The following is a 27,325-nucleotide window of genomic DNA, read 5'->3' as shown; positions in this document are numbered from 1 at the left end:
ATCAGGACGAGGTAGGGCACAGGTTTGGCCAATCAGCATGCGCTTCTCATGCCAGCTGGCCAATCAGAGGCCACGTAACATGGGGTGGGGAGGGCTTGGGGGCACCTGTGCCACTCGCAGGGGGTCCCCACGATCCCTGGGGACAGTCCCGCCCTTGGAAGTGCCCTCAGGGGTCCCAGGGCCACTCGGGACCGCCCTCCTTGGATGCTCCCCCCAGACCAGGTGACCCCCTGGGCCAAAATGGGTCCCCGGGAAGAGTCAAGGGTCCCTCAAAGTCACCCAGGGTATCCCCAGCACCCCAAATCCGGTGGGAAACACAGCAGGACACAGGAGACACCCCTCAATCCCCCCCGAGCAGGGCAGCAGAACCTGGGGAGCGGACAAGGTGGCTCCTGGAGAATCCCAGGAATGGGGTTCAAGTCCCTGTTTGGGTGCTGCCACCCAGATCCCTACAGGAGTAGGGGGTGCCCCCCAAAACCAGTCGCAGAAAGGGACTGGACTCTCCCCCTATCCCACAGAGCAGGCGCAGGGTTGGGGCATTCACAGATTTTAATTTAGTTCTTTTTTCTGGAGACAAAAAAAAAAACAACCCAAAAAAAGGAAAAATAAAATAAAAAGGCATCAAACGCCCCCAATTTCAGATTCGGGGGTGCAGAGACTCCCCCCACGGTGCATCTCCCCACCCCTGTAGTGTCTGGGGGTGCAGGGGTCCCACTGCACCCTGGAGAGACCCCCCCCAAAACCCAGGCCCTCCCCCTGCCCTAGACCTACAGGGAAGGCACCTCATGGGGGGTCCCCACGCGTGGGGGCCGCCCCGGGGAGGGCGGGGACCCCCCAAACTGGGGGCTGCGGGGGAGAAGGGGACCCCGATTGCTCTCTACATATATATAATATACACCTATAGAACAGGCTGGGGGGGAGTCTGGCCCCCCCAGACCCCCAAAAGCACCCGAACTCCTGGGGGCGAAGGGGAACGGGAATAAAAGGGGAGGGGGGGAGACCAAGGCCAGCCTCGGGCTCGCCCCGCTGCGCCTTCCCTGGGGCCCCCCACCCCAGGGGCGGCCGTGCCCCCCACCCCAGGGTGCCGAGGAGGTGGGTGGGACAAACGGACCCCCCCCTGCTCCAGCACGGATTTGAGGGGGGCTGTGTTGGCTCCTGCTCCCCAAGGTCAGTTTGGGTGGGCTAAGGCAAAGCCCGGCCGGCGCTCACGGCGAGGCACGGGGACACACGGTTAAGACAGACGGATGGACAGGGGGGGTCCTGGCCTTCATCCCTCCCCCCTCGCCGCTCCTCCTCCTCCTCCTCGCCGGGCTCAGAAAATATCCGGGCACAAGCTCCAGTCCTGCTTCTCCTTGCTCTCCCAGTAGCCCCCCTTGTAGACGTGCGCCAGCTCCTGCGTCACCGGGTCCTTCTTCCGCTCGAACCACAGCGGTTTGTAGGGATCGTAGGGCGTCCCTGGGGGCACAGTGGGGTCAGGGCCGGGGGGGACACCGAGGGGGGACACCGAGGGGGGACAGCCCTGTCTGGCAGCCGTGCCTTACCGTCCTCGGTGGCGCGGGCGGCCTCGGCCTCGCGGCGCTTGCGGGACAGCCGCTGCTTCTCCTCCAGCCGCTGCTTCTCCACGTTGGCCTCGTCCCACCTCCCGTTCTCCATCAGGCGCTGGTCCGGGCGCCGCCGGCTGTCCGTGGGGGCCGTGCCGTTCTCCGGCGCGTTCAGGGTCAGCGCCAGCTCCGAGAAGTAGTACATGTTCTCTGCGTACTTCCTAGGGCACGGCAAGGAGCGGGGCTCAGCGCCAGCCCCGCAGCCCGGCTCCCCAGATGCCTCCTCCTTCCTGTTTTCCCCACTCACGGGAGCGGGTTCCGCTTCCACAGCAGCACCCGGCTGTCCTCAGCCTCGTGGGCTCGTGGCCGCGCCTCGGCTCCGTTGTCCCCCGTTCCCAGCTGGACCTTGTAGCAATCCATCTTCTCGTCCCACGTGCCCATCAGGGCAAAATGCACCTTTCCCGAGGGGTCCATCACCTCCCCGGTCACCTGGTGGGAGAGGGGACAGCTCGGATCAGGACACACTGTGCAGTCACGAGCAGCCCGGTGTGTCCCGTGGCTCCGTGTCCCTACCTTCCTCGCCACATCCCGGGAGAAGTAGCTGTAAGGGACAAACTTGAGGACGCACTTGTCCCCTGTCTTGTGGTTGACGATCTCAATCTCACCTGACTGTGGAGGGGAGAGGAGAGTCAGACCCGCCCACGCCCCATTCCCCAGGGATCAGCGCTTCCATAGACCTCCCATCCAGGACTTCCCACCTGGTCTATCCAGAGCTTCCCCACGATGATGTTGTGCACGGTGGTCGTCACCTTTTTCCACGTGTAGTGATTGCCGGAGGAGTGGAAGACGCAGTGAATGGTGCCTGAGGGAGGGAGATCGTGCTGGGAGGCACGCCCGGAGCCTCGGGTGGTCCCAAAAATCCCACACACTCCAGGGGTGCTCACCCAGAGGCATGATGGAGAGGTATTTCCCTCGGAATTTGCTGGTGATTTTGATTTCCTGGCGCAGCGTCCAGCCGTTCTTGGAGTCGGCGTGGTGGGCGGCGGCCGGCGGGTGGTGGCTCACCTGGACACGGGATTGGGGACAGCTCAGTGCCGGCCACCCCGACAGCCCAGGAAAGGCTGGGAGAGAGGAGCCGGCCACACCTGCTCGCAGAGGGAGCGGTATCCGTTCTCCTCCAGGCGATCCAGCTCGAAGGTTTCCCCCAGGAGCGGGTTGAAGGGTTTGCTGGTGCGGAAGACGGTGGTGGAGTAGGAGGACACGGTGAAGGCGGCCACGTAGCACAGCTGCTCCAGGGAGCTCTCGCAGCGCGCCGCCCGGTCCAGGAGCTCGTGGTACTCCAGGTCCTCCGTCAGCCGCTGCAGCATGGACAGCGGCTCGTTGAAATTCACCTGGAAGGGGGAACGGGTCAAAAAAAAGGGGGTTCCGGGGTGCCCCGTGCCCACGCACCGGCTGCGTCCGTGCTCACTGGCATGGGAATCTTGGACAGCTCCTTCCCAATGCAGTTCTTCATGATGCTCCAGAGGTTGAGGCTGTAGTTGGGTTTGTAGGGAATGCGGGTTCTCTTCTCCTTCTTGGTGTCCTCAACCTGGTGCTTGTACTAGGGAGAGGGGAGACAAAGGATGTTATATCCCTGTGACCCCACAAAACACTTCCATGGGAATGTGGGCATCCCCAAGCCATAAAACCCCCATCCCACCTGCTCATCCAGGCTGATGTCACTGCTGGTGCCGCTGATGTTGCTCCCAGTTCTCCTGGGAAGGGGGGAAAGGGAGTGAACATTCCTGAGCAGGGCAGAGCAGCGAGGGGATTCCCCTCTCTCCCAAAACTCACTTGTGGCCCATGATGTCGGGCATGGGGAAGATCTCCGGGGCGTCAAAGAACTCATTGTTGTCGTCGTCCTCGTCACTCAGGTCGCCTTTGGCAGGACAGCACAGATCTGGGAAAAGGGAGAGGGCTGGTGAGGAAGGAACACCATTCCCAGTTTCCCACTGAAGGCTCCCCTGTCACCATCAGCAAGGCGAGGGGGTCACACCCCAGCCCACCTCTGAGGGGTGTCGGATAAGGCTCAGAGGAGCCAGTTTGGACCCTGTTGGAGATGCCAGAATCACTTGGCCGCACAGATGAGATGGGACAGACACATCTTTTGGGATCAGCACAGTGAGACAAGCTGAGCCTGGCTCAGAAAATCCCGGGAAGCATCTGGGAGACACCCGGGCACAGCACTTGTCCCTCCCCACCTTTGCCAGAGCCTGCAGTGCCGGGCGTGCTGGCGGGGAGCACCGTGGCCCCCCGGAAAGCCCTTTCCAGGTGGTTGTGCTGCTTGGCCAGCTGCTCCAGCGTCTCCTCCAGCCGGATCCGCTGATCCCGCTCCTGCTGCAGCGACTTCTGCCACTTCTTCCCGTGCGTTTGTGCCAGGAGCATGAAATCCCGGCAGGCCTGCGGGGAAACAGCGCTCAGCAGGGAAGCGGGGCCTTTTCCCGCTGTGGAACCCTCGGGGTGGGGACTCACGTTGATCATGGCGTTGGAGGTGATGCGGAAGAGCGTGGCGCGCTCGTTGACCTGCTTGATCTTGTCCGTGCTCTCTGGAGGGAGCCGCAGGGCCTCGAGCTCGCTGAGGGAGCGCTGCAGGGCCGTGCCGTGCTTGGCGATCAGGTCGTTGCAGGTGCTCAGGTCCTCCACCTTGCTGGATAAAATCCGCAGGGTGTTCTGCAGCTCCGTCTTGTCCGTCTGCGACACCGACTCGTCGCCGGAGTCGTCTGCGGGCGGGAAGGGACGGGGAGTGTGGGATTGTCATGTCACACCAGGAGCTGGTGGTGGGGCTGCCAGGAAGGGCACGGGGGGATCCCCAAATCCCTGAGGGCCCCCAGACACTCATGGTCCATCTCTGTGCGTGCCAGGCTGTTTGGGTCAGACATGCATGGACATGGCCATCCCCTTCCATCCCCTTGCTGGAGATGCTGGGATGCTGCCCAAGGCACTGGGATCCTGCCCTAGCTCCTGTGGGGCCCTGGGATCCTGCCCTGGGGGCACTGGGATCCTGTGCCCTGTGGGGCTGGGATACTTTTCTCTGGGAACTGGGATCCTGCCCTCAGCCCTGTGAGGCACTGGGATCCTGTGGAACACTAATATCCTGCCCTGAGTCCTCCAAGCACCGGGATCCTGCCCTAGGATTCTTGCCACCTGTGGGGCTCTGGGAACCTGGCGCTGGGATCCCACTCTGAGGACAATGATCCTGCCCTGGGCCCTGCCAGGCACTGGGATTTCACCCTGAGTGCACCGTGACCCTGCCATGGATCCAGGAATTCCGTACCTGACTCCTCCAGCATCTTGACAGCCTTGGCCTTGGCGAGCTCGAGGGCGGTGACCCAGCGCTGCCGCTCCACCTCGGAGCTGGCCTTGAGGTGGTAGGTCTGGGCTCCGCCGTTGGAGATGATGAAATTGCAGGAATCCTCCACGGAGATGTTGGCCGTGGCCAAGTTGATGGTGCCGCGGCACGTGTGGCCCATCTCCGCCTTGGATCTGCACGGGAAGGCCGTGGTGAGGGAAGGACAGGGCCGGGATCCCCGGGATGAGGTGGCAGCGAGGGAAGGACAGGACCAGGATCCCCAGGACAAGGTGGCAGCGAGGGAAGGACAGGACCAGGATCCCCAGGACAAGGTGGCAGCGAGGGAAGGACAGGGATCCCTGGGACGAGACGGCAGCGAGGGAAGGACAGGGATTCCCAGGATGAGATGGCAGCGAGGGAAGGACAGGGACTCCCGGGATGAGCCCTCGGGGGTGCGGCATTCCCAGCCCGGCAGGCAGGGCTATTAATAGGGAGCGCTTGCTGGCGCCGGAGCAGGGCCAAGCCTGGGGATGTCGCTTTGTGGGGACAAATCCACAGCCCCCAGGAGTGGCCTCAGGGATCCTGGAGCCTCAGGGATCCGGTGCTTCCCGGATCCTGGCACGGGCTGGGGCGAGGGTGAAGTCCCAGAGAGGCCGCGCCAGGCTGGCACTCCCCTTCCACGTCACCGGGTGGCAGAGGTGACATCCAGCCGGGACACCCCCGCCCGGTGCCCCCCCGGAGCCGGCGGTGAAACCGGAGCCGGCAGCTGCCGAAGGCTCCGGTTCCCCAGCAATAACGGAGCGGCGAGGCCAGGCTCAGGTGTCCCCGCGGGTGACAGCACTCCAGGCCACCGGGAAGAGCCGCCGGGAGGGACGGCGGGATCCGGGAGCTGCGGGGGCTGCGGACCCCCGCCCCAAAAACCCACGGGGACAGGGATGCGACAACCCGGGGACAGACAGGTGACAACCACGGGGATGTGACAACCGCCCCCCTCCCCTGCTGGCACAGAGGGGCGCGGGCAGCGGGCTAGCGACCCCCTCCCGCCAAGAGCAGCCCCGGTGACCGGGAGGCGACATCCCCCGCGACACGGAGGCGACAGCCGCGGGGACAGGGAGGTGACAGCGGCCCTCCTCCCGGCTGGCGCCGGGGCGCTGCCCGGCCCGGTGCGGGGCCCGCGGCCGCTCCCCTCCCGCCGCGGGGCTCAGCCCGGCGCCAAGGTCACGGGGGGCCGGGGGGCGGCCCCGGGGCGTACCGGTAGTAGCTGAGCAGCCCATTGCTGAGCACGAACCAGCGCCGCTGGTATCCCTTGATGTAGTTGGTCCATTTGAAGAGCCAACCCTCGCGGGCCGAGCCGGGACCGGCCCCGCCGCCGCCCGCGCCGGCTCCGCCGCCCGCCGACGCTGTCGGTGCCGCCGGCACCGCCGTCGGTGCCGGCGCCGCCCCGACGCTCGCCGCCGGTGAGGGCAGGGCCGGGGGCGCGCCGGGAGCCGCGGGCAGCGCCGCGGGCCCGGGGGGCGCGGCCGGGCCGGGCCCCGCGCCCGCCGCACGCACCTCCGCCATCGCCGCCGCCGCCGCCACCGCCCCGCCGCGTCGCCGTCACTCGCCCCGCCCACGCCCTCGCCCCATTGGCGGCCGGGGCGCCGGCGGGGCGGTTCGCGCGTTGCGATTGGTCGAGGGCGGACTCCTCGGCCGTCAATCAGGCAGGGAGCCAATGGACGGCGGCAGCGGCGCGCCGCGCGTGCTGACGCCGTGCGGTGAGTCACCCACCAGTGATTGGCGGAGGCTTCGCACAAGACGCACTGCCATTGGCTGAGGCGTAACCACGCCCCCTGCCCGCTGCCCACGGAGGCGCTCCCGGAGGTCGCGGGTTCGAGACCCGCGAGGGGACAGAGCGGGGACACGGCGGGGGTGGCACGGCCAGAGAAGGAGAGACCAGGCTGGCAGCCGTATACAATTCATCTTTATTTACAATACCCTATAAAAATGTAAATTTAGAAACTTTATTCTCATTAACCAGAACGAAAAACTGGGAGGGATGGGGAAGGAAAAAAACAAAACAAACAAACAAACAAAAAAAAATTACTGCAAGCAAATGAAATGAAGAAAAAAAAGCAAAAAAGAGGGGGAAAAAACAAAAAAAAAAGGGGAAAAAAGAAAAAAAAAAGAAAAAAACAAAACAAAAAAGCAGGAAAAAAGCAATAAAATAAAATAAAAATAAATGAACTTTCCACTTGATCTGTCAGAGAAAAAGGACAGGGAAGGGGCTGGGAGCAGAGGTGGGGCTGGTTAATGCCAGGAGGAATTCCAGGGTGTAAAATCCTTACATGTGCAAATCTCTTGGTTTTTTTTTTTTTCTTTTCAAAAGCAAAAAAAAAAAAAAAAAAAAAAAAAAGGGTAAAATTTATCCCCCAACCACCACCACCACCTTCCCGAGGAGCAGCACAGCTGAAGCCACCCGGATCTGATCCGGAGGGGACAGAGAGCCGGCTGTGCCCCCCACCCCGGGGCTGCTGGGCTGACCCCGGGGGGAGGGAAGGAGCCGAATTTTGGGAAGACGTGGCGAGTGTGCGAAACAAGTGTGTGAAGTGTGGGGAAGGGCAGGAAGCAGAGCTCAGTGCTTGTGGGAAGGGCTGGAAAAGGAGCAGGGAACGAGCGGAGAACCCCTGGCCATGGATGTGGAGCGAGGGGCTCCCCGGGATCCTCCGTAGTGTGTGTGTGTGTGTGTGTGTGTGTGTGTGTGTGTGTTTGGGGGGGAAGCAGCAGCTTTTGGGGGTGCAGAGGGAGTCGTGGGGAAATTGGGAGCAGCAGGGAAAGGCAGCACTTTGTGGGAAAGGGGGGAGCAGCCAAACATCCCCCTCTTCCTGCTGATCCAGGGATTGGGGGGCAGATGCGCTCCGTGTGCCAGGCCGGGCGTCAGGGGAACCGTGTGGGGTGAACCGTGTGCCCTCCATCCTTCCTTCCTTCCATCCTTCCTTCCTCTGGAACATTCCAGTGGTGGCGAGGAGCCACGGAGATCTATCGGATCCCCTGCACTAAGCTGGAACCAGGGAACATCAGTTGGGATCAGAGGCAGGCAGCAATTCCCCTCTCCCCAAGCTGCTTTTCCCCACCCCAGTCCTTCTCCAGCTGCACCTCCACCTCCGGTTGTCCCCTGGTGGCACAGGGCCACATTCCCATGGGAAAAGAGGGCTTGCACTCACTGCAATTTTGTCTCCAGCAGGTTCAGCTTCTGCTGGTCAACGTAGCGAGAGAAGAGGGAGATCAGGTTGGAGGGGATGGACACGGGCTTTGCCAGGGCTCCCTGAGGGATCCGCAGCAGCTCCCGGGTCGCCATCAGCATCAGCTCCGTCCTGCCGGAAAAACGGGAGGGAGCAGTGAGAGGTGTGGGGGTTCCGGGAGCCTGGAGGCTGCCTTTTCCACCCCAGGGGGCTGGGAATGTGGTGACACTCCAGGCAGGAGCATCCCAGCCCGGGACAGGGACTTACCATTGGTTGTCCTGCATCAGCTCTGTGTTCGTGTCCGAGCTCTGCAATTCCTCCCCTCGGCTCAGGACCAGGTACAGCAGGGACAGACCAAACTGTGGGGACACGCAGGGAATCAGTCTCCTCCAAGCATTCCCTGAGAGAACCCAGCACTTCCCAGCCCTCCTGGAATGCTGGCACGAGCAGGAAGATCCCTGGCTGCCTTTGCAGGAGGAGGAGGAAGTGAAGACCACAGACCACTCCCAGCCTGGGAGGGATTCACTGCAGCAACATTCCCACCCCAAATTCCAGGACTGGAGCATGGAGCGCAGTGGGACCGACCCAGAAGCTGCTGCCAGGCTGAAGTAGAGCCCGGGGCCACCTCACACCGTTAATTAATGTGCCAGACACCCTCGTTAATTAGCGAGGGGAACACCCCAGTGCTGAGAGGCTGCAATTCCCAAGGCTGGGAAGGGGTGGGAATAGGAGCACCTTGTTTTGGAGCACAGCAGTGAGGTGCAGGTTGGAGGGAGCGGCGGCGCTCTGAGGTAGGTTCGTGAGCTGCTGCACAAGGCTGGTGACTGTTCCCAAGGGAAGGTGGTAGAGGACGTGGGAAAAGGGCCTCAAGAGGCAGGGAAGCACCTGTGGAGAAAGGAGCACAGCTGGGAGCTCCTCACCTTTCCCTGCGCCTGGCTGGAATTGCAAACAGCTTCTCCCACACAGCCCCTCCAAACCTCCGGCACCCTCCCAGGAAAGGCAGGAGCAGCCACCCTGAAGACACAGGGAGCCCTCCCAGCCTCTGGAACCTCACCTCATCCTGAGCATCCTTCTTGATGAGGAAGGGCAGGTTCCTGGCCGTGGCCATGAGCACGTCGGCCGCTTGCTCTGGAGCCAGGAAGGGAAGGATCCGGGCCACCAGGCGCTTTCCTTTCCGGATGCACATGATCTGCACAAAGTGGTCATCGCTCGGCCTGACGAGGGAGGGAGAAAGGTGCCAACCCTCACCTGGGAGCATCCCAGGGTTATCCCATGGCTGGATCTGCCCCAGCAGCAGGTGGAAAACACACCCATGCCTGAAAAAACATCCCTGAGGTGGGAAAAACTACACAGGAACGACATCCCTAATCCTTAACTCTGCCAGAGGGAGGGCATGGAAGTTGTAACTTTGTAACCACAGTGAGGGTAAAATGATAAAAATGGTAAAAAGATTACTTCAGCCCCCTGCAAGAGTCAAACAGATCCATGGAAAACTGGTTCCAGTGCTCCCAGAGTGTTGGAGCTCCCAAATGCCACTCACCTGTCCTGCCCAGGTGCCTTCCCCCTCAGATTGTCGTACATGTCACAGATCTTCTGCTTCCTCTCTTCCATCAGGGCTGGCCGCTCCCCTTCCAGGCTCAGGAGGTAGCGGCGCTCGTAGTCCTCCACGTCCAGGAGGAGGCTGTACGTCTGTAGGAAGCATGGATCACTCAGGGAACCATGGAATGGGCTGGGTTGGCCCACTTTTCATCCCACCACGGACCTCTGAGGGTCAGGACGATCCGCATTAAACTCACCTTCTCGATGGTGACGAGTGTCTGTCGCCTCTTATCCCGAACCTGCTTCTCCTTTGTCTCCTGCCAGGGAGGGAAGAGGGAATCAGGGCCGTGGGAAGCAGCCACAGGGCTGTTGGGAGGGAGGAAGGCCAGGAACTCACATCATCCTCGCTGCGGGACGTCACCACGGCGTCGATCATCTTCCGGGGGTTGTTGACACTGGAGACGGTGAGCTTTCCCAGCGAGCCCTCAAACTGCACTGCAGGAAGCAGGGAGCAGGGAAATGAGGGATGAGTCCCCTCAGTCCCTGGATAAAAGGAGCCCTGGGGCTGGTGGAGGGCTTTACCTGGCTTGTAGGTGTGCTCCAGCTTGGCCACCTGAGGGGTGATGAGTTTAGTGCGCTCCTTCTTGGGGCCGTCACCGTGCACTTCCTCGGCTGCTGCCAACTTCTCCAGCTTCTGGAAGTAATTCTGAGGCAGGGAGAGGAAATGTTGAGTGCCTTCTCCCAAGAAAACACTGGCAATCTCCCTGTCCTCAGCTCCATCATCTTCTCAACATTATCTTTTAAGCCACAGCTGAGTCCATCCTCCTCTCCCATCCCTCAGGATGTCAGAGATCGAGGCTCCTCCTCAGCCCTCTCTCAGGACAACGACAAATCCTCTCTCCTTGTGGGGTTCCCAGTCCTTCCCAGCACATCCCAGTTAGCCTGCCTTGCTCCACTGGCACCATGCCAGGGCCTCCCCACCCCATCCACCCCGTTTCGCAATGGCAGAGCTTTGCTGACTCACATCCTGCACCAGTTCCTCTTCTCTACTGGGATCAGCTCACCCACAGATCCAAAAAAACCTGCCAGCTCAGGAGAGGAGCCACAGCTCTCCCACCCCATTCAGTCTCCCAGTGTCCATCCCAGACATTTCCCTCTCTCCCTACAGATCCTCAAGGAGTCCACCTTGCTCCATCTGCTCCAAGTCTGGCTTTTCCCAGCACTGTCTGACATTCCCTATTCCTGAACTGGAGAAAAGCAGGAGCAATCCCTCCCTATCCACCTTCTCCACTGCACGCTTGGATTCCCACAGGGTTCACCACCACCATTCCCAGTCAGACCAAAGTCAGCCTTTCCCTGACAAGGATCTCTCTTGAGTTTTCCATTTAGCATCTCCCTTGTCTCATTCCAGGGGTTTTATCCTGGCTCTGTCACACTTCTGATGGAGAGGAGCTGCTCCACTGTTGCGCCAGACCTATGAAACCAGTGTACCCCAACATCTCCTCACTCCTGGAAATCTCACCCAAGAGGGAGTCAGCTCTTCCCAGGGATGCTGATCCCACCCTGTCCCTCTGCCTTCCTCTTCCAGGGAGGAAAACAACCTGGACTGACCTCCCCTTCCCACCCAGCACCCAATGGACAGGGGGAAGATGCTGCTCCCGAGTACCTGATAATAATAATCATCCAGGTAGGGATCAGTGCTCTGCAGCTGCATCATCTGGATCTTGGACACCCAGTCCTTTTCCCGCTGCAGCATGAGGTTGGCGTAGGGATCCTTACGGATCTGCTCCTGATGGCTGCTCCGGTGGCCCCCTCGGTCCCCCCCGGAGCCGTTGAGGCTCCGGTGCTGGCTGGCAGGAGAAGAAGGGCACCCGTGAGCACACCGGAGCTACAGGAAGGGACAGAGAGGGGGGACAGGTGACCCCGGAAGCGGGACACGTCCCCGCGCCGCGGGCCCGTCCCCGTGCCCGCGCTCACCTGCGGTTCTGCTGCTGCCGCTGGTGCAGGAGCCGGCGGTGCTGGGGGTGCAGGTGGGTCGTGTCCGGCCGGAACGCCTGGGGCTGCGGCCTGGGGACAGCGGGAGCGGTCACGGGGGGACGCGGGGAGCGTGGGGGACGCCGGGACAGGGACGGCACCGACCTCAGGTTCTGCAGGTGGGATCCGGGGCCCGGAGGGTGCGGCAGCTGCGAGGGGGGCGGGGCGGGGGGAGCCCCGAAAAAGGCACGGAACCCTCCGGCCGGGGACATCATCTGCCCGACCCTGCCCTGGAGCAGTTTGGGGTTCACCGAGGGCAGCGGGCTCCCCACCAGCCCGGACACCCGGGCAAACTGGCTGGGGGACATTCGGCCGGCCTGGAGGGGCAGAGAGGATGCCTGGAGTCAGCCAGGCGGGAAGAGGATCTGGGACGGCCAGCAAGAGCTGTGGAGTGCCAGGTCCCGGAGCCAGGCAGAGAGAAAGGTGGGATAAAGCACAGGAAGGAGCTTTACCTGGGCTCCTCCGAGCAGCTGGGCTCTCTGCAGGTGTGTGAGAACGGGAGAGACGCTGTGGGGGAACGGGTGGCCCAGGAGGGAGGAATTCTGGGGAAAGAGTTGGGAAAAGGGACCCCAGTCACAGACCACACCTGGCAGACGGGACAAACCCCAGGAAGGCCAAGCTCCGTGGGGCGGGGACGAGCCACAGGAACGCAGGGAGGATTTGGGAAGGCTGGTCATCAATCCCCAAAAAGATGGGAGGAGGGAAAGCTGGATACCGGAACATTGCAGAGCTGGTTGGGGGACATCCTCTCTCCATAGGGAGCGGGATAACGCTGCTGCATGGTAGCTCGGATGTGGACAGGCTTGGGACACAGGATCTGCCAGGAAGCAAGCGGCACAGTCACCCCCCTGGGAAGCAGCTTGCACCCCCGGGAGCGGCGGGAAGCGAGGAGATACCTGCTGGTTGAAGTTTGGGATGGCGGGCTGCTTGGGGGGGGTGCCGATGGGGATGGCCCGCACCGGGGGGCTCCCGATGACGGGCGAGGAGGAGCGCCGCGGCAGCGCCCGCTCCGACGGGTCCCGCTCCTCATCCCGAGCCGGCGCGGGCCTCTGCGGCAGGGCGTAGTCCAGCACGGACACCGAGGGCATCTCCTGCAGGAAAACAGGCGGGACACCCCCCTGGAGCCACACGGAGGAGGGTCAGTGTCCCCCCTTCCTCCCGCCAGCTCTCCACCTCCCCCCGCGCTTCCCTGGGATCTCCATGCGAGGCTGGGCATTCCCGGAGCACACACACTGCCGTTTGGGATAACAGGGCGTGGGGCGGGAATTCTGGGTCACCTCCCAGCCCGGCAGAGCCAGGAGAGGGTTGGACACGCAGCACTTCAAAGCCTGACTCTTAATGAAACCACAACAACACAAAAATCCTCTGCCTCCAGGCATCAACATTCCCAAATCCAGCTGGGAGCCCTGAAATCCCTCAGACACCACCGGGCATCCCAAAACAGCAACACTCCACCATCCCAGCCCTCCAGGGTGCAAGGGGGGACAGCAGGTGACAGCTGTGAGGGTCCCCCACAAGCCACAGACGCGGCGGAGGGAAGCAGGACGCTCCAGCATCCCAGGAACAGTCCATCCCCCCCAGCTGGCATCGGGGATCAGCAGGGAGCAGCCCCGTGCCCCCAGCGCCCTACCTGAGCGAGGAGCGGCCCCCGGATGCGCCGCAGCACGGCTGAGCTGTCCCAGATGCTGGAGTTCAGCCCCGCGGGCTGCTGCGGAGCACAGGCAGGGTCAGGGCGGCGCTGCGGGCTCCGTGCCCGCGCCCCCCCGGCTCCCCCGGCCCGTCCCACCTGCGGGGGGTCCCTGGTGTGCACGGCCTGCATGATGGCCGGGTCCTCCAGCTCGCTGTCGATGACCAGGCGCGTCAGCCGCTCGGCCAGCGCGTCCTCGGGGTCGCCCAGGACGTCCCCGTCGCTCCCAGCGGGGCCGTCCCGCTCCCGGCTCGAGCCGGCCTTGTCCTCCAGCTCCGCCAGCCGCTCGTGGGCCTCCTGCCAGTCGTCATCTGCGGGGGGGCACAGGGTGAGGGGCGCGGGCCGGGGCCGCCCGCGGGGTCAGGGGGGTCTGCGGGTGGCACTGCGGGCCTCACCGACGGCCCCGGCGCCGAAGGTGTCATCGTTGAACTGGTCGATGTCTTCGTCCTCCTCCCCCAGGGCCTGGAAGGCGTCCTCATCCTCGTCCAGCGGGCAGTCCTCCAGGGACTGGGAGAGCCGGGAGCGGGGTCAGCCCCGCTGCACCGCCCTGACGGCCCCCCAGCCCACTGCACCCACCGAACAGCCCCCACCCACCCAGCGGCACCCCCAGCCCACCACCCACCCCAGGAAATCCCACCCCATTATTCCCATGACTCCCCCAAGCCATTACAGCTCCCCTGCAGACCTACAGAGTGACCCCTCCCGTGATGCGCTCCCCCAGCCCGCCACAGGTCCCCGGTGTCCCCCGGCCTCCCTCTGTCCCCCGGAGCCCCCTCCCAGCCCCTCAGCGCCCGCCCTCCCCAACTCATTTCACTTCCCCCGCCCCAGCCCGTTATACCCCCCCCCACCCCGTTACACCGCCCCGGGGCCGTCCCGGCACGGTTCTCCCGCCGGCCCCGCGGGGCCCCGCCCGCCCGGGCCCCCCCGGCCCCTCCCCGCTCACCGGGTACCGGAACATGGCGGCGCCGGCGCCCCCCGCCCGCAGGCTCCGCGCCGCCCGACCAGGCCCCGGGCCCCGCCGCGCATGCGCCGCCGCGGGCGCAGCCGCATGACGTCATCCACCGCCACCGCCCCGAGTCCCGCCCACCGGCGCGCGTGGGGCGGGGCCAACTGGACCACGCCCAGTATAGACCACGCCCCCTTTCTAGTGTTTCTTAAAGGGGCAGCGTCCCTTTTTGTCCCGCGCACAGCGGTGCCACCCGCATGTCCCCCGCCATGCCCCCCAGTGCCACGCCGCCCACAGCCAAGGCCACCCCATCCATAGCCCCCGCAGCGCCCGCCCAGCCCTGTCCCCAGCTGCGTCCCATCCACAGCCATGTCCCCCACCCGTGTCCCCTGTTCCCAGCCGGGACCCCTGTCCCCAGTCACGACCCTCGCTGTGTCCCCTCACTGCAGCCATGTCCCCAAGCTGTCCCCTGTGCCTGCTCATGTCCAGCCGTGTCCCCACAGCTGCGTCCCGCCGCCAGCTGTGTCCCCAGATGTGACCCCTGTCCCCAGCCTGGACCCCCGAGCCGTGTCCCCCGAACCCAGCCCTGTCCCCAGCCGTGCCCCGCATCCCCAGCCGTGTCCCCAGCCGTGCTCCCTGTCCCCAGCCGTGCCCCGCATCCCCAGCCCTGTCCCCAGCCGTGCTCCCGTGCAGCCACACGCGGCAGGGGGTGGGTGGCACGTCCTCACCGTGTGACCCCCGAGGGGGACCAGCCTCCTCATGGCTGCCACCCCACATCGTCCCCCAGCTCGGTCACCTCCCGGGGTGCCCGGGGCCACTCCCGTCCGCCGTCCCCGCGTGTCCCAGGTGAAGGCGGCTCCACCCCGTCCCTCCCCTCGGCGCCTTCCCCGTGCCCGTCACCGGGGATTAGCGCAGGGACAGCCCCGGGCTCGGGGACAGGCGCGGGGGACAGGGCCAGCCGCCACCCCGCCTGGATGTAGGAGGCCTGGCGGGGCTCGAGGAGCGAGGGTGACGTCCCCCATCCCTGCGCTGGGCCAGCACGGGGAGCCCCCCGCGCCCCCCCAGCCTCCGGGGGCACCATGAAGGACCGGCTGGAGCAGCTCAAGGCGGTGAGGGACCCCCGGCGTGGGGAGGGGACAGGGGACACCCCCAGGGAGCCCCCCAGGGAGAGGGTGACACGGGATGGGGGTCCCCGAGAGCCCGCCCCAGGGTGGGCGGGGGCATCGCGGGGAGGGGGGGACCCCAAAAAGCGAGTCCGTGGTGGATGGGGACGTCACGGGGGGGATGTCACCGGAATGCCACCCCGCGGGGCGTGGGGGTGTCGCGGGGATGGGGGTGCCTCAGAGCCCACCCCACGCAGGGCTGGGGTCTCGGGGACACCCCAGTCCGTGGTGACACCACGGGATGGATGGCACCGAGACCCCCCCGCTGTGCGTGGGGGGCCACGGGGGTCACCCCACGGCGGGTGGGGGACCCTGAGCCTCCCCACAGCGGGGCTGGCAGCTGGGAGGGACTGGGGGTGCCATCCCCGTGCGCTTTGGGGGCACGCTGGGTGCTTTGGGGTGACGTGACCCCCCCGTGGGGTGCAATGGGGGCACAGCAGCCCCCCGGCCTGGGGGGGGTGTCCATCCCGTGGGGATGGCGGTGGATTTGGGGTGCCCACAGTTCCCCACCGTGCACCCCACAGTTCCCTGTTCCCGCCACCAGCGCCGCTTCCTTCTCCCTTTTCCCGCTCCGCCTGGGGCCCCCCTTCCCCCCACTCCTGGGGGGCTCCCCCTGCTCCCCACGGAGCGTGGGGGTCCCGGCAGGCCCCCAGCTCGCGGCCGGGCCCCGAGGCATGGCAGGGAGGCTTGGCAGGGATTTACCGGGATTATGGAGCCATCAGATAAAGCCCTCGGGGGGCGGGGGGGAGCGAAGGGATTAATTTTATTTTTACTCCAGCAGCAGGAGGAGGGGGGTGGGGGGTCCCAGCCTGGGGTCTGTCCCCATCTCCAGGACACCCCAACAACGCCCCCGGGGTGCTGCTGGAGCTGAGGGGGTGAGGGGAGGCGGAAGGGCTGAGGCTGAGCTTTGGGAAGGGCTGGATTTGGGAGCACATGGGTGGGGGCCTGGGCACGACACCAGGGTGAGGGGCACCAGCTACCTTGGTGCCCCCCAGGGCCGCCCCAGGCCCGCCGTGGGGCCACGGTTTGGGACATAAACCCTGTCCTGTGCCCATCCCATGGCTGTCCCCGTTCCCTCCCTCTGGCCAAGCCCAGCAATCCCTTAATTCCCGGCCACGTGTGGCCAGATGTGAGCTGGGCTCGGCCCCCCCCCGCTCTCCCCCGCTGCAGATGTCCCCCCCTGTGCCACCACAGCGCCATGGCTGCTCCCCCCGTGTCCCTGTCACCCCCGGGGGGGCCCTGGGGGGCGCTGGCCGGGCACGGGGCCCCCCCTGAGCGCCGTGTCCCAACAGAAGCAGGATGCGGACGACGAGGAGGAGCTGGAGATCGCCGTGGACAACACGGCCTTCATGGATGAGTTCTTCTCGGAGGTGAGGGAGGGCTGGGAGCGGGGCTGGGGGGTGTAGGGCTGCCTCCTAACCCCCCAAAATCCTCCCGGGCGTGCCCAGATTGAGGAGACCCGGCAGAACATCGACAAGATCTCAGAGAACGTGGAGGAGGCCAAGAAGCTCTACAGCATCATCCTCTCAGCCCCCATCCCAGAGCAGAGTGAGTGCTGCCACAGTGTCCCCACGGCCTCCCCTGGTCACGGGGACCCTCCCTGGGGACATTCCCACGGTGGCTCACACCCGTGATCCCGCAGAGACCAAAGATGACCTGGAGCAGCTGACGGCAGAGATCAAGAAAATGGCCAACAGCGTCCGTAACAAGCTGAAGAGTGAGCGGCCCTGTCCCCACCGCCGCGTCACGGCTGTCCCTGTCCCCCTGGGACTCTGGGATCGTGGGGGCTGGCAGTGGGAGAGGTTCCTGGTGGGCTGAGGCCTGTTTCTCTCCAGGTATGGAGAGGAACATCGAGCAGGACGAGGCACGATCCTCCGCCGACCTCCGGATACGCAAGTCCCAGGTGAGCTCCAGCCCACAGCCAGTGTTCCCAGGTCCCACCCCGTCCCTGTGGTATGTCCAGGGGTCCCCAAGTCTCCCAGTTCTATCCCCAACAGCACTCTGTGATCCCAGGCTGTGTGTCCCTTTGCCCCCAGCACTCTGTCTCGTCACCCTCTGCTGGGACATGCTACATCCGGGGTCCCCTGCCGCTGTCCCCACTCCCAGCACATTGTCCTGTCCATCCTGGGACCAGGAACATGCCATGCCCAGAGTGTCACTGATCTGACTTCCCATCCCCACTCCCAGCACCTCATCTTGTCTCCTGGGCAGTGTCACACCTCTGTCCTCGCTCCTGTCCCCCGTGGAAGTGGCCCATGGGGATATGCCATGCCTGGGGCGTTCCATGTCCCCATTCCCAGGACCAGGTCCAGTCCCGCAGGGTCACACCATGCCCTGGGTGTCCTCATTCCAAAGTCCCTGTCCCCATTCTCATGTCCCTGTCCCCAGCACTCGGTCCTGTCCCGCAAGTTCGTGGACGTCATGACCAAGTACAACGAGGCGCAGGTGGATTTCCGGGAGCGGAGCAAGGGCCGGATCCAGCGCCAGCTGGAAATCAGTGCGTGACCACCCCCGGCATCAAACCCACCTCCTCCACGGAGTGGGAGGAGCCAACTCACACAGGCCACGCCCATTTGACCAAATATAGTCAAGTGGGAGGAGCCATTCATGCCCCACCCCTTACCCGGACTGGGCGGGGCTCGTTCCCACCTTTCCCCACGTGCCCGCAGCCGGCAAGAACACGACGGACGAGGAGCTGGAGGAGATGCTGGAGAGTGGGAACCCCTCCATCTTCACCTCGGGGGTGAGCCGTGACGCGGGGGACGCCGGGGGACACGGGATGTGTGTCACAGGGCCAGGCCTCCCCGCTGAGGTGTCCCTGTCCCTGCAGATCATGGACTCGCAGATCTCGAAGCAGGCGCTGAGCGAGATCGAGGGGCGGCACAAGGACATCGTGCGCCTGGAGAGCAGCATCAAGGAGCTCCACGACATGTTCGTGGACATCGCCATGCTGGTGGAGAATCAGGTACGGGCACACGCAGGGACCTGGCCACGGGGACACGGGGACACACAGGGACCTGGCCACGGGGACAAGCGGAGACCTCGACACAGGGTCACAGGGACAGGCAGAGACCCGGCTATGGGGACACAGAAATGTGTGACAGGAACCTGAGCATGAGGACAAGCAGGAACAGGACATGGGGTCACAGGGATGACCTGTGTATGGGGACATGGACATGAGCCATGAGGGATTTGGGCACAGGGTCACAGGGATGGGCAGGGACCCACGTATGGGGACGCACAGGGACCTGTGCGCAGGGTGACCAGGGACAAGCAGGGACCTGAGTGTGGGGGGGTCTGCACAGGGACCTGCACGGGGGGGTCCAGGAATGGAGCGATAGGGGCTGGGGTGGTGACCACTGCACGTGTTCCCATGGAGCCACCCACCACCCCGTGGTGGCTGCAGGGGACACAGGAGTGTCCCCCACCCTGTGGCGGTGCCGTCCCCTCTCTCAGCCCCTCTCTGTCCCCCATGCCACGTGAGGAGCTGCTGCGTGCCCCGGGGATGGGTGAGTACCTGTGTGTGCGGGCGTGCCACGTGCTGTGGGGCCGTGTCACCGTGTCCCCACCGACCCTGTCCCTTCTCCCCCAGGGTGGGCTGCTGGATAACGCGGAGCCGAGCACGTGGAGCAGAGCACGGAGACGAGCCGGTGCCGGGGCCAGGTGGGTGGGTGCCAGCACCCCGGGGTGCTCTCAGTGTCCCCCCCTCTCTCTGTGTCCCCCGGGTGCTCCATAGGGAGCCATGATCGACCGCATAGAGAACAACATGGACCAGTCCGTGGGGTTCGTGGAACGGGCCGTGGCCGACACCAAAAAGGCTGTGAAGTACCAAAGTGAGGCCAGGAGGGTGAGACAGACCGACAGCCCCTCGTCCCCTCCCTAGCCCCCAGTGTGCCCTCTGCACCCCTCAATGTCCCCTCTGTAGCCCCCAGCACCCCAGAGGTACCCCCAGTGCTATCCCCTCTGGCCCTCATAGTGCCCTCACATGCCAGTGTTCCCAGCACCTCCCATATCCTCCAGCAGCCCTGAGATCCCTTTATTTCCCTTCTGTCCCCCTCAGCCACCCCCAATAACCCTCAGCTGACCCCAAATAATTCCCACCTCCCCCCAGTGGCTCCATGGGAGGTTGGCAGCTCTGTCCCTCTCTGTCCCACTGCCCCCCCTGAGCCCCAGGTGTGATGAGCTGGTGAGGACTCAGCCCCTCCTGCCCCATCCCCAGGGCTCTGCAGCACCTTGGTGCCCCCGTGTCCCCCCATCACGGGACAGGTGTCACCATCCCCAACTCGCCCCTGTTCCCCCAGAAGCTGCTGACTTTGGTGGCAGTGGCCGTGCTCTTGCTGGGGACAGTTGCCCTCATCATTGGACTCTCGGTGGGGCTGAACATGAAATAGCCCCTGGGGCGGGGGTCTGTAAGTGTTGGGGGGCAGGGGGCCCCTACTGCGGGGACACAGAGCCCAGGGGGATGCCAGTGCCATCTCCTGCTTTGGGGGCTGCAGTGCTTTGGGCTTTGGGGCTGTTATGGGGCTGGGGACGCTGCATTCTGGCTTTGGTGATCTCGGCTCTGCGGTGCTGGGGGGCTGCAGTGCTTGGGGTCTCTGGTGCTCTGGGGTCTGTGTTTTTGGGGGTCTGCAGTGCTCGGGTGTCTGTGATGTTCAGGAGTCTCTGGTGCTCAGGGGTCTGTGCTGTTTGGGGTCTGCGTTCCTGGGGGTTTGCAGTGCTTGAGGTGCTCTTTGGGGGTCCGTGTTGCTCCAGGCTCTGGATTTTGTCTCCTGCCCACATCCATCTCTGCCATCCCTGCTCCCCCCTTCCTGCTGCAGTCCCCGTTCCCTTTCCTCCAGCTCCCCTTTCCCTCCTCCAGACGCTCCCGGCGCCATCCCAGCGATGTCACCTCCCGGCGGGATGCTCCCCGGCTCTGCTCCTGGAGCCCTCCTCTCCCTGCTGCTCCCAGCCCTCCGTGTCCCGGTTCCCGCCGCGGGCTCCAGCAGCACCGCCACTCCCGCTCGTCCTGCTTTCCCTGGGATCTGCCCCTCATGTCCCCACGGAAAGGGACAGGATTCCGTCCGTGGGGACGCGGCCACTGGTGCCTCAGCCCCAGCGAGGAGTGACAAGGACACAGACCCGAGGGCCGGACTCCCACCCGCGCGGGCATCCCGGTGGGATGAGGGCGGGAATAGGGACAGGACGCGGGGTCTGGCGGCACCAGCGTGGTTTCTTGTCACCGTGCTGTGACAAGACGGAGCCGTCGGGGTCCCCGTCCCCTCGTGGCTTTGATGTCCGGGCGGGAGGATGTGTTGGTCACGGACATTTAACTCCCGCTGTAATAAAATCCCGCTGATCCCGCCCTGTGCCTCCTCTCGGTGCTGGCACCGGGAACGCCCAAAGCCGCCGGCACGGCTCCGGCTCGGCTCCCGGTGCCCGGGGGTTTGGGGGCCGCACCGGCCCCGTTTCCCGGTGCTGTAGGACACGAGGAGGAAGCTCAGGGCTGGGGACACCCCCAGCTCCCGGGCCCTATCCAGACTGTCCCCCCCCACCAAGTTTTTGGGTAAGTCGCGGTGTTTGGTCACCTGTCCCAGGGCACGCTGGCACTGTCACCTCGGTGTGCCACACAGAACCAGCTCACACCTGCCCTGCCACCTTCCCCAGCCCCTGTCCTTTCTCCCCACTGCTCTGCCCCTGTCCTTGCTGTCCCACTCCCCATTCCTTGCCCCGCTCCCCAGCCCGATCCTCATCCCCTGTCCTCCTCCCCGGCCCATCCCCTGTCCGTGTCCCCTCCCCGGCTGTGTCCCTGCCTCACGCTCCCTGTCTCCCCGAGCAGAAGAAGATCATGATCATGTTGTGCTGCATCATCCTCGCCATCATCCTGGCATCCAGCATCGCGAGCATCTTCGCCTGAGCCCCCCTCCCGCTGCCCTCCAGGTGACAGGGACAGGGCTGCGGGTGGCACAGGGGGTCCCTAGCACCCCCCAATCCCAGGGAGGGGGTTCGGGCCTTGCCGGGGTGGGATTCACCCCGAGTGTCCCCGGGCTGCCACGCTGGGGAGGGATGGGCATGGTGACAGCACTGGGAGCTGAGTGTCACCTCCCTGTCACAGGTGGCCTTTCCCCCTCCTGCCCCCCTGCCCGGATGATCCAGGGGAGAGAGCCCGGCCCAGCCCTGATCCCCGGAGCCCTGAGGACATCCCACGTGTCCCTGGAGGAGTGGAGCCCACCCACTGCGCTCCCTGCTGCCCTCCCAGCTCCTCCTCCTCCTCCTGCACTCGGGTGACAGTGGGTGGCCGCTGTGACAAGCAGCCCCTCCTGGGTGGCACGGAGCGGCCGGAGGGGCCGTGTCCCTCGGGGGGGACACAGGGCTCTGCCTTGCCGGGGCGGCCGGAGGAGCCTCTCCCAGTGCTTGGAGCTCCCTGGATGTGCAGCCACCCATGCTGGAGCCTTCCTCCTCAATAAAGAGCTCACCCACACTCTGCCTCCTGCCTCCAACCTGATCCCTGGATCCCTCAGGATGCTCCCAGCCCTAACATCCACTTCAGGATAGAGAGCCTTGTGCTTCAAACCCTGATCCATTTGTCCCCCAGTTCCAAATCCCACCTTGGGATGAAGATCCTCATTTTCCAACCCCTGAATCCCTCAGGATCCTCCCAGCCCTAAAATCCAGTTCAGGATAGAGAGCCTCGTGCTTCAAACCCTGACCCATTTGTCCCCCAGCTCCACACCCCACCTTGGGATGAAGATCCTCATCTCCCAAACCCTGATCCATCCTCAGGATGCTCCTAGCCTTAAAATCCAGTTCAGGATAGAGAGCCTCGTGTTTCAAACCCTGATCCACTTATCCCCCAGCTCCACACCCCACCTTGGGATGAAGATCCTCATCTCCCAAACCCTGAATCCCTCAGGATGCTCCTAACCCTAAAATCCACTTCAGGATAGAGATCCTCGTGCTTCAAACCCTGATCCATTTGTCCCCCAGCTCCACATCCCACCTTGGGATAAAGATCCCCATCCCCCAAACCCTGATCTGTGGATCCCTCAGGTTAGGATGCTCCTAACCCTAAAATCCACTTCAGGATAGAGATCCTCATGCTTCAATCCCTGACCCATTTGTCCACCAGCTCCACGTTTCCAGCTCCAAACCCCACCCTGGGATGAAAATCCTCATCTTCCAAACCCTGAATCCCTCAGGATGCTCCCAGCCCTAAAATCCACTTCAGGATAGAGATCCTCATGCTTCAAACCCTGATCCATTTGTCCCCCAGTTCCAAATCCCACCTTGGGATGAAGATCCTCATCTCCCAAACCCTGATCCATCCTCAGGATGCTCCCAGCCCTAAAATCCACTTCAGGATAGAGATCCTTGTGCTTCAATCCCTGACCCATTTGTCCCCCAGCTCCAAACCCCACCTTGGGATGAAAATCCTCATCTCCCAAACCCTGATCCATCCTCAGGATGCTCCCAGCCCTAAAATCCACTTCAGGATAGAGAGCCTCATGGCTCAAACCCTGTTCCATTTGTCCCCCAGCTCCACACCCCACCTTGGGATAAAGATCCTCATGTCCCGAACCCTGATCTGGGGATCCCTCAGGATGCTCCCAGCCCTAAAATCCACTTCAGGATAGAGATCCTCATGGCTCAATCCCTGATCCACTCATCCCCCAGCTCCAAAACCCACTCCAGGCTCTCGTGGGAAAGTTTAATCCCGAAATCCATCCCGCCCAGGGGCTCCTCACACCCTGTGCTTCAGGAAGAACTTGCCCCAGTAGCGCCCCTTGAGGCGCAGGTCGTAGGGGCTCAGGTACTTCCTCATGCCCAGCATGTTGGAGGCCACCACGCGCTCGAAAGTCCAGGGGTTCTGGTTGTCCAGCCTCCTCCTCTCCTCCTCCCGCCGCATCTCCTGCAGGCTGTCCCGGCTGACGGCCACGGCGGGGAAGGGCAGCTTCTGGGCCACGCGGCTCAGGAAGGGCTGCACCTGCCCGAACTCGCAGCGCCCGCCCACCTCCACCAGCAGGCGGCCGCTCCTCACCGCCGTCACGTAGCGGTCGATGGGGCCCTTGCCGCCGCCCATGCGGTGCCCCAGGCTCTTCCTCGTCACCGGCTTGTGCGGGGCGGGCACGCGCCACACGGCGAACATGGACTTGGGGTCGAGGCTGCGCCCGATGCTCAGGCGGATCATCTCGAAGTGGCCCCAGTGCAGGTACCCCCCGCCCAAAGCCTGTGGGGGGACACGGCGCGACGGCTCAGCCACAGGCAATCCCGGCCTCCGGAACCCCCCCGAGCCGCTCCGTGCCTCGTCCCGCTCACCAGGATCCCGTACTGCCCCTCCGTGAAGTCGGTGGCCACCTGGGAGGGGCCGCGGATGTCACGGAGCCGCCGGGGCTCCCGCCGCACCTTGGGCACCGCCGGCACCTTGTCCATGAACTTCAGCTTGGGCTTCTCCGGGATGGTGATGCCTGCCGGGGCACGCCGGGATCAGGATCGCCGCGATCCCCGGGAACACCCCGGGCAGTGCCCCCGCCCCGCTTCCCGCTCACCGCTGTAGTCCGGGGGCAGCGTCCACTTCTTGAGCCCCGCCCGGGGAGCCGCTACGCCGCCGGCACCTGCGGGACACAGCGGGGGGCTCGGGCAGGGCCGGCAGGGGAGGAGAGACCCCGCGGGGCCTCCCCATTCCGCCCTCAGATCGCCCCAGCCCGGCCGGGAGTCCCACCGAGCCCTCGGTACCTCCCGGTGTCAGCCCTTCCACGGCCCGCCCGAGCCCCCCCGCCAGCCCCAGGCGCCCCCCCCCCCCCGGCATTCTGAACCCCCTGCAAGGCACGGGCGGCCTCCCGGAGCGCGGCCAAGCCCCCCCTGACCTCCCCCGGGCCGGAGCGGCCCCGGGAGCCGCCATCGCCACATCGCCGGAAGTGCCGCAAGGGCGCCGCCATTGGTCCGTCCTCAAACACGCCCCGCCCGCGGTCCGGCCGGGAAACGCGGCGGGAACATTAGTTCCGGAGGGAAACGCGGCGCATCCCATTACCAGCCCCGAGCCGGGCGGGGGTCGCCGGCGGGGACACCCCCGAGGGTCCCGAGGGAGGCGCTGGAAGCGGCCTGGATGTGCTGCCAGCCCTTGTGCTGGGCTGGCGTGCTGGGTTTGTGGGGATAGGTTTCAGATTCTTCCCAGCAGCTGGCACGGCGCCGGGTTTGGGTTCCGGATGGGCGATCCGGGGCCGTGACGTCACAAACGGGGTGAGCGCCGTGGCTGTGATGTCACACAGGTGTCCCCCCCGCAGCACTGTGACATCAGCACGGTGTCTCTACAGCACACGTGCCACCACCCCTGGCTCCCAGTGTGGCCACGATGGGACACGGATGAAGCCATGAGTGTCCTGCTCCCCACGCTTGTCCTGCTGGTGGCCACCACGGCCGTCCTGCTGGCCGCCCGCGTTTGGAAGGCGCGGAAGCGCCTCGGGGGCCGGGCCGGGGGCTCGCGGCGCTGCGAGCGGCCCGCGGGCTCCCGGTTCCCCCCGGGCTGAGGAGAGCCCCTGCCCCAGGGCCCGGCCGCCCCGGAGAGCCCCCCGTACGTGCCCTGCGGCTGCGGGCCCTGCTGCACCCCCTGCGTGACGGCGGCCCGCGAGCTGCAGGACCTGGTGACGCCGCTGTGGCCCGAGGTGTCCCTGCCGCGGGACTCGAGAGCTGTGGCAGCTGTGGTGGGAGGACCTGGAGCAGCTGCTGGAGCGAGGCCCCCTGCCCTGCTGCGCCTCCTCCGAGAGGCCTCCATCCCTGGCGGAGCCTCGGCGCCGGGGAAGGCCTCGCAGACAGGTCCCGCTGCTCCCTGGCAGCCGCGGGCTCGAGGAGACCCTGCTCATCCCTGAGGATGCACGTGGCCAGGAAGAGCCTGGAGGTGAAGCTGAGAGCGCAGCCCGTGGCGGTGAGGCGCTCCCGGGAGCGGCTGGGGCTGGGGGAAGCGTGGCCCCGTTCCTCCCAGAGCTTCCCCGGCTCCGAGAGCCCCAGCGGGAGCTGCCGGACTCCGGACGGGGAGGAGGCCTCGGACAGCACGCCGAGCTCCGCCGGATCCGCGGATATCAGCGGGGCCCGCGAGGCCCTCAGGATGCACGTGGCCAAGAAGAGCCTGGAAGTGAAACTGGGAGCCCGGCCTGCTCCCGTGAGGAGCTCCCAGCGGCAGGCGGCACAGCAGGAAGCGTCCTGGAGCCACTGGCACCCCATCCACAGCCCCCACAGCACGGCAGGGGCGGCCAAGCTGCTCCGTGTCGGAGAAGATCCTCCAGAGGCAACGGGAGCTGGAGTTCCCCCATCTCCAGGGGTCTCCTCCAAGCAGGATGAGGCCCCTGTTGGCAGCTCAGATACTTCTGAGGATGCTCTGTTTTAAATAAATCAGCATTTCCCCAGAGAACTGAGTTGGGGCTGGGATGGGCTGTAGGCACACAGTGTGTGGTGATTGGCAGTGGGGCTGGGCTGAGCCTCATCCCCAGTGGCACAGCTGTGAGCAGCACTGACAGCAATGAGCCAGGGAGTGCCCAGGGGCACTGACCAACCCCCAAAGGGAGCAGAGGCACACAGGGGCAGTGCATCAGCACGAGGGGATAAAAGGCTGGGCTAAGGAACAGCACGGGCACGTGCCTGAAGCCTTCTGAAGTGATGGGATGTTATTTTGTGTGGACAGACACCTGAAGCCTTCTGAAGTAGAATGCTCTTGCTGTGCGTGGGTGGAGGCTTCTGAAATTGTGTGGTGATACAAGAGGGTTCCTTCCTTCCTTCCTTCCTTCCTTCCTTCCTTCCTTCCTTCCTTTCCTTCCTTCCTTCCTTCCTTCCTTCCTTCCTTCCTTCCTTCCTTCCTTCCTTCCTTCTTCTTTCCTTTCCTTTCCTTTCCTTTCCTTTCCTTTCCTTTCCTTTCCTTTCCTTTCCTTTCCTTTTCCTTTCCTTTTCCTTTCCTTTCCTTTCCTTTCCTTTCCTTTCCTTTCCTTTCCTTTCCTTTCCTTTCCTTTCCTTTCCTTTCCTTTCCTTTCCTTTCCTTTCTTTCCTTTCCTTTCCTTTCCTTTCCTTTCCTTTCCTTTCCTTTCCTTTCCTTCCTTCTCAGGATGGGACTCCCATGGACCACACATGGGTGCTTTGGTTGCTGCAGAGCAGGCTTGCCCTCCTCATGGACTTTCCACGTTTCCTGCTGGAAAGGTGGGATGAGTGTCCAGGGTCGAATCCCTGGGAGACTCTGGAAGTGAGCCCCAGCTGGGTGCAAGGGCAGGCCTGCCCCACCCGGCTCCCCACTGGACACCCACAGCCTCCTCCCAGGTGTTAAAGCCCCTTGCTGGGGCCGCTCCTCTCTGTTTTTCCATCCCTGTCCCCATGGAGGCTCCCAGGGGAATGTGCTCTGTGCTGCTCCTGGCAGCCCCAGCCCTGCACGGGCTGCTCTGCGTGAGGGGTTTTGGGGGACCTGGCTGCCCTCCCCTGGGGAGAAGGACCATGAGGGTGGCAGTGAGGGGACCCTGTCAGCCCCATGGGTTTTCTGTCGCCTACTCTGGGCTGGGTGACACCCCCAGCCCCAATCCCACTTCTTCCCACAGCATCCAGCACGGGAATTTCCCCCGCTTGGCCAGAGGGCTCGTGGCTGTGGCAGCAGGCCCTTCTCCCTCCCTGTGGAATGTTCCTGCTCCAGGGAAATGGGGGTTCCCTCCCAGAGCCCCGGATCCCTCTCAGGATCCTCCCTGCAAGCCCCATGATGGAATCTGTCCATGAGGGATTCCAGGCAGGGGAGTGGGGTGTTGTCCAGATCAGGATGGGATACAGGGGTGTCCTCTGTGAATTTTGGGGTGCAGGGTGGTATCGTGTGTCCCTCTCATTCCCAGGGTGTTCATTACTCCCTGATTTCAGGTTTAATCCTCTGCCTGGA

General features: G+C 64.4%; 4 protein-coding genes across 9 annotated transcripts; 1 reads left to right on the top strand and 3 right to left on the bottom strand.

Moving 5' to 3' along the window:
- Window positions 1-531: 531 nt before the first annotated feature.
- Window positions 532-6,447, bottom strand: OSBP (oxysterol binding protein). Its single transcript, XM_064425819.1, has 14 exons — window positions 6,122-6,447; window positions 4,855-5,063; window positions 4,053-4,300; window positions 3,782-3,980; window positions 3,375-3,480; window positions 3,241-3,295; window positions 3,010-3,141; window positions 2,687-2,932; window positions 2,486-2,606; window positions 2,300-2,403; window positions 2,115-2,210; window positions 1,849-2,030; window positions 1,542-1,762; window positions 532-1,455 (listed from the first exon to the last, which is right to left on the bottom strand). The coding sequence occupies exons 1-14, from the start codon at window positions 6,427-6,429 to the stop codon at window positions 1,313-1,315; spliced, it is 2,370 nt and encodes a 789-aa protein (XP_064281889.1). The 5' UTR covers window positions 6,430-6,447; the 3' UTR covers window positions 532-1,312.
- Window positions 6,448-6,807: 360 nt separating this feature from the next.
- PATL1 (PAT1 homolog 1, processing body mRNA decay factor) lies at window positions 6,808-15,183 on the bottom strand. Of its 4 annotated transcripts, none has more exons than XM_064425806.1 (19): window positions 15,022-15,183; window positions 13,743-13,854; window positions 13,447-13,658; window positions 13,291-13,365; window positions 12,557-12,751; window positions 12,376-12,477; window positions 12,113-12,202; window positions 11,766-11,977; window positions 11,604-11,693; window positions 11,293-11,476; window positions 10,209-10,332; window positions 10,024-10,121; window positions 9,884-9,943; window positions 9,628-9,776; window positions 9,142-9,301; window positions 8,823-8,972; window positions 8,355-8,446; window positions 8,070-8,219; window positions 6,808-7,906 (listed from the first exon to the last, which is right to left on the bottom strand). In XM_064425806.1, exons 1-19 carry the CDS (start codon window positions 15,052-15,054, stop codon window positions 7,885-7,887), a joined length of 2,310 nt encoding a protein of 769 aa, XP_064281876.1. In that variant the 5' UTR covers window positions 15,055-15,183; the 3' UTR covers window positions 6,808-7,884. The 4 variants fall into 4 exon arrangements, with proteins under 4 accessions (XP_064281876.1, XP_064281874.1, XP_064281878.1 ...); XM_064425804.1 differs by having other exon boundaries at window positions 13,291-13,368; window positions 15,022-15,182; XM_064425808.1 differs by lacking the exon at window positions 15,022-15,183 and adding an exon at window positions 14,291-14,538.
- STX3 (syntaxin 3) lies at window positions 15,065-21,942 on the top strand. Of its 3 annotated transcripts, none has more exons than XM_064425809.1 (11): window positions 15,065-15,402; window positions 16,749-16,826; window positions 16,905-17,004; window positions 17,099-17,173; window positions 17,292-17,359; window positions 17,845-17,953; window positions 18,126-18,199; window positions 18,287-18,421; window positions 19,193-19,303; window positions 19,758-19,865; window positions 20,315-20,455. In XM_064425809.1, exons 1-10 carry the CDS (start codon window positions 15,373-15,375, stop codon window positions 19,845-19,847), a joined length of 870 nt encoding a protein of 289 aa, XP_064281879.1. In that variant the 5' UTR covers window positions 15,065-15,372; the 3' UTR covers window positions 19,848-19,865; window positions 20,315-20,455. The 3 variants fall into 3 exon arrangements, with proteins under 3 accessions (XP_064281879.1, XP_064281880.1, XP_064281881.1); XM_064425810.1 differs by lacking the exons at window positions 19,758-19,865; window positions 20,315-20,455 and adding exons at window positions 21,272-21,372; window positions 21,548-21,942 and having other exon boundaries at window positions 15,067-15,402; XM_064425811.1 differs by lacking the exon at window positions 19,758-19,865 and having other exon boundaries at window positions 15,301-15,402; window positions 20,315-21,259.
- Window positions 21,943-23,126: 1,184 nt separating this feature from the next.
- On the bottom strand, window positions 23,127-24,368 carry MRPL16 (mitochondrial ribosomal protein L16). The gene is given in 5 exon segments (XM_064425812.1): window positions 23,127-23,659; window positions 23,749-23,897; window positions 23,979-24,044; window positions 24,297-24,341; window positions 24,344-24,368. Coding segments are annotated over 5 exon segments (771 nt in total). The 3' UTR covers window positions 23,127-23,173.
- Between the last annotated feature and the right edge of the window lie 2,957 nt (window positions 24,369-27,325).

The sequence above is a fragment of the Passer domesticus genome, chromosome 6 (assembly GCF_036417665.1).
Source record: "Passer domesticus isolate bPasDom1 chromosome 6, bPasDom1.hap1, whole genome shotgun sequence".
NCBI classification, from domain to species: domain Eukaryota; kingdom Metazoa; phylum Chordata; class Aves; order Passeriformes; family Passeridae; genus Passer; species Passer domesticus.
Note: the sequence above shows the minus strand (reverse complement) of the source record. Positions and strands in the feature narration are given on the sequence as shown.